The following is a 9802-nucleotide window of genomic DNA, read 5'->3' as shown; positions in this document are numbered from 1 at the left end:
TCTCCGGCGGGTTGTGTGCCGGAAATCGCTTCCACTTCCGCCCGTCCAGGGGCGGGGCTTACCGCACGGCTCCTCGCTCCACTTCCGGACTGTCCGGCAGCGGCGGTGGCTTCAGGATGATGGAAACGGAGCGACTTGGTGAGGGGAGAGCGGGTGGAACGAAGGAGTAGTCTAGGAATGACCCTTGACGCCTTACTTCTGTCCTTTCCCCCATAGTGCTACCTCCCCCTGATCCTCTGGACCTGCCTCTTAGGGCCCTGGAGCTGGGATGTACAGGGCGCTGGGAGCTGCTGAATGTGCCTGGGGCTCCAGAGAGCACCGTGAGTTGACCCTCACTGATCTTAAAACTTCCATCCTCCTCATGCTAGGACCTAGCATGACCTCGTTCTCCTGTCTCTGGACACCTGTTATCCGGGCTGAACTGGCCCAATGGACCTTCTGTGCGTCAGGGCCCCTGTGAGGACAGAGCAGGGACATCTGGAGGATTCCTCAGCTCTGAGGACTGCTCTTTCAAATGTGTCTTTTCTCCTTGGATTCCTTGATTCCAAAGCACCAGGGCACCTGTTGGTGACTGAGATGCTAGCCTTTGAGTCCCTGACTCTTCATTAGGTCTGGGATCCCTTTTCCAGCTAGTGATACTCAAATTTATGTGTAGCCCATGAAGAGTAGGGGAGCTTTTTAAAAATACAGGTTCCTGGGTTCAGCCCCAGAGATCCTGAACTTGTGTTTGTATTGAATTGTAGTGTATCAATGGCTGGTGACCCAGGTAATCAGTAGAGGTAGTTTGTCCTATAAATTAGGGTGATTTTTGGAGAATATCACTTCAGCTGCATGGTCTAGTTTGTCCAGGACCTCTTTCATTTCTGACCTAAACATGAATCCCATCACCTTGTGTATCTGTTTCTTACTCCCTTCCCTTACCTGATGCCTCTCATCTTGCCCTTGTTCCAGCTTCCCCATGGCCTCCCGCCCTGTGCCCCAGATTTGCAGAAAGAAGCAGAGCAGTTGTTTCTGTCATCTCCAGCCTGGCTACCTCTGCATGGTGTGGAGCACTCAGCCCGGTGAGGGGCCTGGAGGGGCCTAGACTGGGGAGATGGGTCCTAGAAGGAAGTTGGGAGAGAGGAGAAAGACCTGAAATTTATTTACCTTCTCTGTAGAAAATGGCAGAGGAAGATGGATCCCTGGGCTCTCCTGAACACATTGGGTGCCCCAGTCCCCTCCGACCTACAGGCCCAAAGACACCCAACCACAGGTCAAATACTTGGTTATAAGGAGGTAAGAGGTCAGGCATCATGAGAAGCAGTGTTGGGGAGTTGGAGAAAAAGGGGTTCAGAGCCAAGCTCAACCTCACTGCGGCTCTGATCTCATCTCAGGTCCTGTTGGAGAATACAAACCTGTCTGCCACAACCTCCTTGTCTCTTCATCGGCCCCCAGGGCATATCTCCCAGTCCCTGTGGGGGAATCCAACACAGTACCCTTTCTGGCCAGGTGACTTGTGGAAATGGGATGGTAGGAGAGGGAGCCATCAGTCTCCAGGGAAGGGTCCCCCACCCATCCCCTATTACTCCATGAATCCCCGTTTGTCCATCCTCTCCCCAGGTGGAATGGATGAGCCCACTATAACAGATCTGAGCACTCGGGAGGAGGCTGAGGAGGAGATAGACTTTGAGAAAGGTGAGGTGGTACCAGGATTGACCATTGGGAGGGCCTCTGAGTTTGGACCTCGAGGAAGAGGGGCCCAGGCCTGTCACTGGGCTGCTGCTAGCCCTTACATACCTTTGAGAAAATTAGGAAAAGGTATTCCTTCTGTAACAACCTTTGCTGTTGTCTGTTTAAAAGTGTCACAAATATCGCCATGCACAACTTGTCTGTGTCCTTTAGGTTTGTGTAACATGTGATTTGCTCAACAGTGTGCGGTAGCCCTGGTTCTCTTTTTCTCTATCTTTCAGATCTTCTTACTATCCCACCTGGTTTTAAGAAAGGTGTGGATTTTGCACCAAAGGGTGAGTTTTGGTTTTGAGCCGGGGGTGTAGAAGTGATACCTTTCTCCTATAGTTCAGAGTTGGGCATGACCAGGTCTCCTTTTTCACCTTGCTCTGCAGATCGCCCAGCTCCAGCCTTGGGGTTGCTCAGCCTCAGCTGTTTGCTGGAGTCCCTGGATTTGGGTGGGGACTATGAGGATGAGAGTGAGGCAGTGGAACAGCCATGTAGCCCCAAAGGGGACACTGTTTCAGCCTCTCCCTGCAGTGCTCCCCTGGCCCGAGCAAGCAGCTTGGAGGACCTAGTGTTGAAGGTTGGTGGTTCTAGGCAGTCAAGGCAGGAAAGAAGGGAGGGTGGGTTGGCTTGGGTGGGTCTAGGGTGAAGGCTGGAGCATCTTTTGCAGAGCTGGTAACAAAGAGCTCTCTCGTTATATCTTTATCACCTCTATCCCTGGCTTTTCAGGAAGCATCCACAGCTGTATCCCCCTCCGAGCCTCCCAAAACCCCACCTCAGGAGCGGTGGGCCATTTCTGTGGATGTCACCTCCCCTGTTGGTGATTTCTATCGCCTCATTCCCCAGCCAGCCTTCCAGGTAGTGTGCCCCAGTCCTTACATGCTCCTCCACCGCCTCCCAGCCCACTCCCTTGTCTCCTTTCCCACCAGAGGCCAGGTGCCTCCCAGGCCAGTCTTGGACCTCAGGCCCAGCCTTGCCTCACTCTGGCCTTCTCCCCACTGTCCTGCATGTCCCAGGAGCCAGAGGTATGAAGGCCCCTCTCCCTTCTTCAGCTGCTATCCATTTCCCTCTCCTACAGTGGGCCTTTGAGCCAGATGTGTTTCAGAAACAGGCCATCCTGCACTTGGAACGGCACGACTCAGTCTTCGTTGCGGCTCACACATCTGCGGGCAAAACAGTTGTGGCCGAATATGCCATTGCCCTTGCCCAGAAACATATGACGCGGTACAGGGCCCCTCCCCAAACTCCACTTCACCAGCTGGTTGTTTTCTCCCTTGTCCTTGCCAGGCGTCATCTTTTTTCCACCTACCTCATTTTTTTAGATGAGAGGTTCTGGGAAGAAACAGACAGAGGCCCAGGGAGAAATGGGAAGCTGTGGGGAGGAGAGAGGTTAGATGAATGACCTGTGTTAATTTAGAAAGGGGTTGGGGGCAGAGTTTTTGTGGGGTCATATCATGAAGGAGAATGTGGGGGCAATTTGGGTGAAGAAGGGGGCACCTGAGCTCTGGAGCGAGCTTCTGAAGGGCTCAGGGAGGGAGAGAAGGGGCTGATTGTGAGTCTGTGAAGGGATTGGCTGACTTCATGCCCTCTTCCCAGCACCATTTACACCTCGCCCATCAAGGCTCTGAGCAATCAGAAGTTCCGAGATTTCCGAAACACATTTGGGGATGTGGGATTGCTCACAGGGGATGTGCAGTTGCATCCAGAAGCCTCCTGCCTCATTATGACAACTGAGATCCTTCGGTGAGAGATGGGCCCTGAATGTCGGGTGGGTTTTTGATCAGGAAGGTGAGGCTGCTCTGGAGAGCATGCTGGTGGAGGAGAGGGTAGAGACAGGAGCCCTTGGGGAGTCAGGCTTTGGCCTCTTCTCCCCAGCTCCATGCTCTACAGTGGCTCAGATGTCATCCGGGACCTGGAGTGGGTCATTTTTGATGAGGTTCATTACATCAATGATGCGGAGGTAAGGGTGATGGGTCCCCAGATCCTGACAGTCCTCTCCTGTGGGACTAGTTCAGCAGCTCTCCTCTCCTGCACACCCTGTAGACTTTACTGCCTTCTTTGCCCCCAAGTGGACCCATGTGCCACTTCCCTAGGGGCAGAGGAGCAGCCACCTCTGAGCTGTGGGTGACTGTCTTCCCTCTCTGTGCTCAGCGTGGGGTCGTGTGGGAGGAGGTGCTCATCATGCTCCCTGACCATGTCTCCATCATCCTTCTGAGTGCTACAGTCCCCAATGCCCTTGAGTTTGCTGACTGGATCGGGTGAGACATGTCCTGGGGTGGGGGTGGGAGGGAAGGCTACCACAGCAAAGACAGCAGTCAGGCCTTGGGGGAATATGTCTGACTTGGGCAGCTGAGGGATCCCACTTGGGCCCAGATCACTCTGCTTGTTGAGGGATGGGATGATGGGGCAGCTGTGCAGTTTGGCACCCAGAAGAGTCTGGGTGAAGCCAGAGCAGGGAAGGTGGTGGGGACTAGAGCTCCTTCCTGCACTCCCACCCCTGACCTGGTGTCCTCTCCCCCCTCAGGCGACTGAAGCATCGCCAAATCTACGTGATCAGCACTGTCACCCGCCCCGTCCCCCTGGAGCATTATCTCTTCACGGGGAACAGCCCCAAGACCCAGGGGGAGCTCTTCCTGTTGCTGGACTCCCGAGGTGCCTTCCACACAAAGGGGTAAGCCTGAACTGGGGAAGAGCCATGGCTGGGCCCATTGGCTGTGACTGTGATCGCCACCTCTCCCATGCCCCAGGTACTATGCAGCTGTGGAGGCCAAGAAGGAGCGGATGAGCAAACACGCCCAGACCTTTGGGGCCAAGCAGCCCACACACCAGGGGGGACCTGCACAGGTGAGAACTTCCATCACCTGTTTCTCCCCTGTCCTTTTTTCCCTCATCCCCCAGGGGTTTAGACTGAGCTTGGAGAACTGCCCGATTTGACAGTCGTTCATCACCCTGTGCTTTGGCACACCCTGGTTCAGGAACACAAACTCCAACCTTTCCACCTCCCTCCCCAGGATCGAGGTGTGTACCTGTCCCTCCTGGCCTCCCTCCGTACTCGTGCACAGCTACCCGTGGTGGTGTTTACCTTCTCCCGGGGCCGCTGTGACGAGCAGGCCTCGGGCCTCACCTCCCTTGACCTTACCACAAGTTCAGAGAAGAGTGAGATTCACCTCTTCCTGCAGCGCTGCCTTGCTCGCCTCCGCGGCTCTGATCGCCAGCTACCCCAGGTGTGGAGGGGTGCCTTGAAGACCAGTGGGGACAGGGTGCTCCACCACCCCATCCCTGACCATGGCCTCGGTCCCCCCAGGTCTTGCACATGTCGGAGCTCCTGCACCGTGGCCTGGGTGTGCACCACAGTGGCATTCTGCCCATCCTCAAGGAGATTGTGGAGATGCTCTTCAGCCGTGGCCTGGTCAAGGCATGCACAGTGGTGGGAGAGGGATTCCCTGGGACACTCATTGCTACCTTAGGGACTGCCCTGAGGGTGGAGGGTCAGGGATGAAGAACTTGGGCTCTGGATCCAGACACCTTGGGTATGAATCCCAGCTCCACCATTTACTATATGACCTTCGGTAAAATAACTTTCCTGAACTTTAGATTTCCTGTCTTAAAATGGGGATGCAGAAGATACAAACAGGTAGTATTCAGAAGAGAATCCCCAAAAGCTAGTAAGCATATGAAAAGTTATTAGTCATCAGAAAAATGCAAATTGAAATACTCACAAAACACAACTTTACATCTATCAGCCTGGTAAAATTTAGGAAATTGGCTAATATTAAGTGTTGCCAAAGACAGGAGTCTATAGAATTATGGAAACCCTCATACAGGTGTAGGCAGTCTGGAAGGCACCCTGGCACTCTTGAGGCAAAAATAAGTACAACTCTTTGACCCTAAATTCTATTCCAGTGTATATATGGCAAAGCATTTCTTACCCTGGTCTGTGGGGGTCTGCTCTCCCTTTGTTGGCTGTAACCTTCTGGCAGGGTAGTGGTCGTACCAAGGTGCTCCTCCTTGGGACAGCAGATAGGTAACTGGAGGGGATGCCCTCCACAGAGTGTTTTGCAGCGGCTGGAAGCAATGGATTAGATATAACCAGAGGAACATGGATGTATGCTGAAAACATGATGTGGAGGAAAAGAAGAAAACAGAATGAGATATATTATATACCTGCTTTAATGGGAATTGTAAATTGTATGCACACCAAACAAGACCCAATCTGCAAGAAAGTGTTCACACAAAAAGATACTCATTAAATACATTGGGATGATTGGGTGGATGGGAGTGAGATATGGGGGTACAAGGAAGGAAATAGGTAGCTAAATGAATACGATGCAGAAAATGATAGTGTGCACTCTGTAGATTTGCCTTGAGAGTTAAATGAGGTCCTGCGAGTTAATCATCTGGGACTGTGCCAGCTGCCTCTTTAGCCTTGGCTACAAAGGTGCGCCTGGCCAGGGCTCGGTATGTGTGTGTAGGCCCTTTGCTGATGCTCTCTTCCCTACACCCCAGGTCTTGTTTGCCACAGAGACCTTTGCCATGGGTGTAAACATGCCAGCCCGGACAGTGGTGTTTGACTCCATGCGCAAGCATGATGGCTCCACCTTCCGAGACCTGCTCCCTGGGGAGTATGTGCAGATGGCAGGCCGGGCAGGCCGGAGGGGCCTGGACCCCACAGGCACTGTCATCCTGCTCTGTAAGGGCCGCGTGCCCGAGATGGCGGACCTGCACCGCATGATGATGGTGAGCTGGGACAGCAAGGGACCAGGCCGGGAGGACCCCAGCTTGAGCTGCCTGCTGGATCCTCTCTCTCCCAACCCTCTTCCCCTCTCCTTTCTTTCTGCTTTTTTTACTTTTGTCTGGGAGAAACCAAGGTGGAGTGAACAAATGGAAGGATGAGATTGGATCTTACCTCCTCTAGTCTTTTCCCACTGATGATGGAGCTAGATAGGACCTTTCAGAATCTATTTACCTAGTTTTGCTCCCTTATTTTGCTGAGGAGGTGAGCAAGCATTTGTCTGGGGTTCCCTGGTTGCAAGCTGGGACTTGATCTGCAGGGAGCAGGGTCAGTCCCTGGAGGGCTGGTTGGAGTGTAGCAGGCCTCCCCAATCTCACTGGCATCTCTGACATGGCCCAGGGGAAGCCGTCCCAGCTGCAGTCCCAGTTCCGCCTCACATACACCATGATCCTTAATCTGCTGCGGGTGGATGCCCTCAGGGTGGAGGACATGATGAAGAGAAGCTTCTCTGAGTTTCCATCCCGCAAGGACAGTAAGGTGAGGAGGACAGGATGGACAGTAAACTGGACAGGATGTTGGTAGGGGAAGCCAGCCCAGGAAGAAGTGGGCATCTAGAGCCTAGCAGGGTAAAGGTGGAGGGTGGGGCATATTGGGCCTGCGGACTGTTGTTTTACACACACACACCCTCTACTTCTGCCTAGGCCCATGAACAGGCTCTAGTTGAACTGAACAAAAGGCTGGGGGCCTTGGAGGAACCTGACACAACTGGCCAACTGGTCGACTTGCCTGAATATTACAGCTGGGGGGAGGAACTGATGGAAACCCAGAACTTGGTCCAGGTGGGTGAGTGTTGGGGGATGATGGAGGAAGGGAGGAAGGGCATGTGACACTCAGGGTGCTCCTGAACCTAGTTCAGTGTCTCTGTGATGCTTCCTCCTTTATGCCCTTTGTGCATGTCCCCACTCTTTAGCGATGCATCATAGAATCTGTGAATGGGCTGAAATCTCTCTCGGTGGGAAGGGTGGTGGTTGTGAAGAATCAGGAGCATCACAGCGCATTGGGTGTGATCCTGCAGGTGAGGGCAGTGGGAATATGGACCCAGAGGTTGGGAGGGAGGAGTGAGCCCCATCCCCACCTTCCCCATGTGGCTGGGGGCAGGTTGTAGTCACCACTGTGTTCTCACTTTTCCTTCTTGCCCTGTTTCCCTTCCCATCACCACCTCTTCATGTTCCTCGTTCCCCTGACCCCTGGAAGTCTGCTCTGATTGCTTTACACGGCTGCCAGTCCTTACTGGTGGGCTCTGCATAGTTGCTCCATGATAGCAGCCTGAGGGTGGGATCTACCTTTCGAGGTCCACTCCTCACATCACCCTGGCTTGGCCTCCCCACCTCCCCTAGGTCTCCTCAAACTCCACCAGTAGAGTATTTACAACCCTGATCTTGTGTGATAAGCCTGTGTCTGAGCACCCACAGGAGAGGGGGCCAGCTACCCCACATGTGCCCTATCCAGATGACCTTGTGGGATTCAAGCTGCTCCTGCCTGAAGGTGAGAGTGGGGCAGATGTCCTGGTTCCTGACAACAGTGCAGGTGGGATGCCTGGGGCCCTGGTGAAGTCTTACCTTGCTCTGTTTCACAGGGCCCTGTGACCACACTGTGGCCAAGCTCCAGCCAGGAGACGTGGCTGCCATCACCACCAAAGTGCTCCGGGTGAACGGGGAGAAGATCCTGGAGGACTTCAGCAAGAGGCAGCAACCGAAATTCAAGTTAGAGTTAATGGCAAGGCCCCTTTCCTGGGGAGGGATTATGGAATGGGGGACAGTAGGGAGGTGTGGTCAGGAAGCTCCCCAGGCCTGAGGGGCCTCCTTCGGAAGGGAAGATTCTGCCTCAGGTCTCAGAACCTGCTCCTTTCTCAGGAAGGATCCACCCTCTGCGGCCGTGACCTCTGCTGTCCAGGAGCTGCTGCGCCTAGCTCAGGCCTACCCAGCGGGACCCCCGACCCTCGACCCTGTCAATGACCTGCAGCTCAAGGATGTGTCTGTGGTTGAGGCGGGGCTCCGGGCCCGGAAGCTGGAGGAGCTGATCCGGGGTGTTCAATGTGTGCACAGTCCCCGTTTCCCTGCCCAGGTAGGGCCCTCGATGCCAACTTCCAAGCTGGTAGGGGGCTTTTCCTCTCTGGTTCCGTGTAGACAGGCTGCTGCCATCACAGCCCTCGTCCTTACTGTCCCCCTGCCAAAGGGTGAGGGGCAGGCTAACGCACTCCTCTTGCCTGCGGCTCTTTGCAGTACCAGAAGCTGCGGGAGTGGATGCACATACAGAGGGAGATGGAGCGGCTGCACTTCCTGCTGTCAGATCAGTCGCTGCTGCTGCTCCCAGAGTACCACCAGCGAGTAGAGGTGGGAGGGTGGGGTGGAGGCGTGCTGCTGTGAGGGGGAAGCAGCAGGCTCCTGACACCCACCATCTTTCTCCAGGTGCTCCGAACCCTGGGTTATGTAGATGAGGCGGGCACTGTGAAGCTGGCAGGGCGGGTGGCTTGTGCCATGAGCAGCCATGAGCTCCTTCTCACTGAGCTCATGTTTGACAACGCTCTGAGTACCCTTCGGCCTGAGGAGATTGCGGCCCTGCTCTCTGGCCTTGTCTGCCAGAGCTCCGGGGACCCTGGGGAGCAGCTTCCGAGCACCCTCAAACAGGTACAGGATACCCACCCCCTCTTGGCTGCGGCATTCCCAGTTCCCAGCCCCATGTGTTCCTCAGTGACCCCTTCCAGGCCTGTAAGTGTCCGTAAGAACTGGAACCGTGGCTGCCTGATCTGGGCCTCCCATCCTACAGCAGGGAGGCAGGTCTTAGCCTCTGTTTTCCCCTCTACAGGGAGTGGAACGCATCCGGGCTGTGGCCACAAGAATTGGGGAGGTCCAGGTGGCCTGTGGCCTAAACCAAACAGTGGAGGAATTTGTGGGGGAGCTGAATTTTGGGCTGGTTGAGGTCGTGTACGAATGGGCCCGAGGCATGGTGAGTAACTGGGCCTTGGGGTTTGTGGAAGACTGGGTGAGGAGAGACTGCCCAGGCCTACCATGTTCAGTCCTCACCCTGCTTCCCCGACAGCCCTTCTCCGAGTTGGCAGGGCTCTCAGGGACCCCTGAGGGCCTAGTGGTCCGCTGCATCCAGCGCCTGGCTGAGATGTGTCGCTCCCTGCGGGGGGCAGCCCGCCTGGTAGGCGAGCCTGTGCTAGGTGCTAAGATGGAGACGGCAGCTACCCTGTTACGGAGGGACATCGTCTTTGCGGCCAGCCTGTACACTCAGTGAATGAACCCTGTGTAAAGATGTAATAAAACAAACCACATGTGTGTCCTTGAGGTGTTG

At 54.9% G+C, this 9802-nt stretch overlaps 1 protein-coding gene across 5 annotated transcripts; it reads left to right on the top strand.

Moving 5' to 3' along the window:
* The first annotated feature begins 54 nt into the window (after positions 1-54).
* SKIC2 (SKI2 subunit of superkiller complex) lies at positions 55-9795 on the top strand. 5 transcript variants are annotated; one of them, XM_036875492.2, is made up of 28 exons: positions 55-138; positions 217-320; positions 952-1061; positions 1158-1275; positions 1374-1488; positions 1600-1674; positions 1950-2003; positions 2103-2293; positions 2443-2571; positions 2792-2937; positions 3310-3456; positions 3589-3673; positions 3865-3971; positions 4238-4384; positions 4461-4557; positions 4725-4937; positions 5018-5128; positions 6220-6450; positions 6845-6982; positions 7147-7284; positions 7416-7520; positions 7843-7990; positions 8082-8208; positions 8359-8569; positions 8728-8838; positions 8914-9132; positions 9311-9451; positions 9545-9795. In XM_036875492.2, the coding sequence occupies exons 1-28, from the start codon at positions 117-119 to the stop codon at positions 9743-9745; spliced, it is 3741 nt and encodes a 1246-aa protein (XP_036731387.2). In that variant the 5' UTR covers positions 55-116; the 3' UTR covers positions 9746-9795. The 5 variants fall into 5 exon arrangements, with proteins under 5 accessions (XP_036731387.2, XP_057349677.1, XP_057349676.1 ...); XM_057493694.1 differs by having other exon boundaries at positions 8082-8214; XM_057493693.1 differs by having other exon boundaries at positions 5018-5140.
* The last annotated feature ends 7 nt before the right edge of the window (positions 9796-9802 follow it).

The sequence above is a fragment of the Manis pentadactyla genome, chromosome 16 (genome assembly GCF_030020395.1).
Source record: "Manis pentadactyla isolate mManPen7 chromosome 16, mManPen7.hap1, whole genome shotgun sequence".
In the NCBI taxonomy this organism is placed as follows: Eukaryota; Metazoa; Chordata; class Mammalia; order Pholidota; family Manidae; genus Manis; species Manis pentadactyla.
Note: the sequence above shows the minus strand (reverse complement) of the source record. Positions and strands in the feature narration are given on the sequence as shown.

Bases quoted from the DNA above. Each gene is read 5' to 3' on its own strand.
- SKIC2 (XM_036875490.2), top strand. From the start codon at position 117: ATGATGGAAACGGAGCGACTTG. The intron at 2,004-2,102 runs GTGAGTTTTGGT...CTTGCTCTGCAG, and splicing joins TGTGGATTTTGCACCAAAGG to ATCGCCCAGCTCCAGCCTTG. The intron at 4,938-5,017 runs GTGTGGAGGGGT...CGGTCCCCCCAG, and splicing joins CTGATCGCCAGCTACCCCAG to GTCTTGCACATGTCGGAGCT.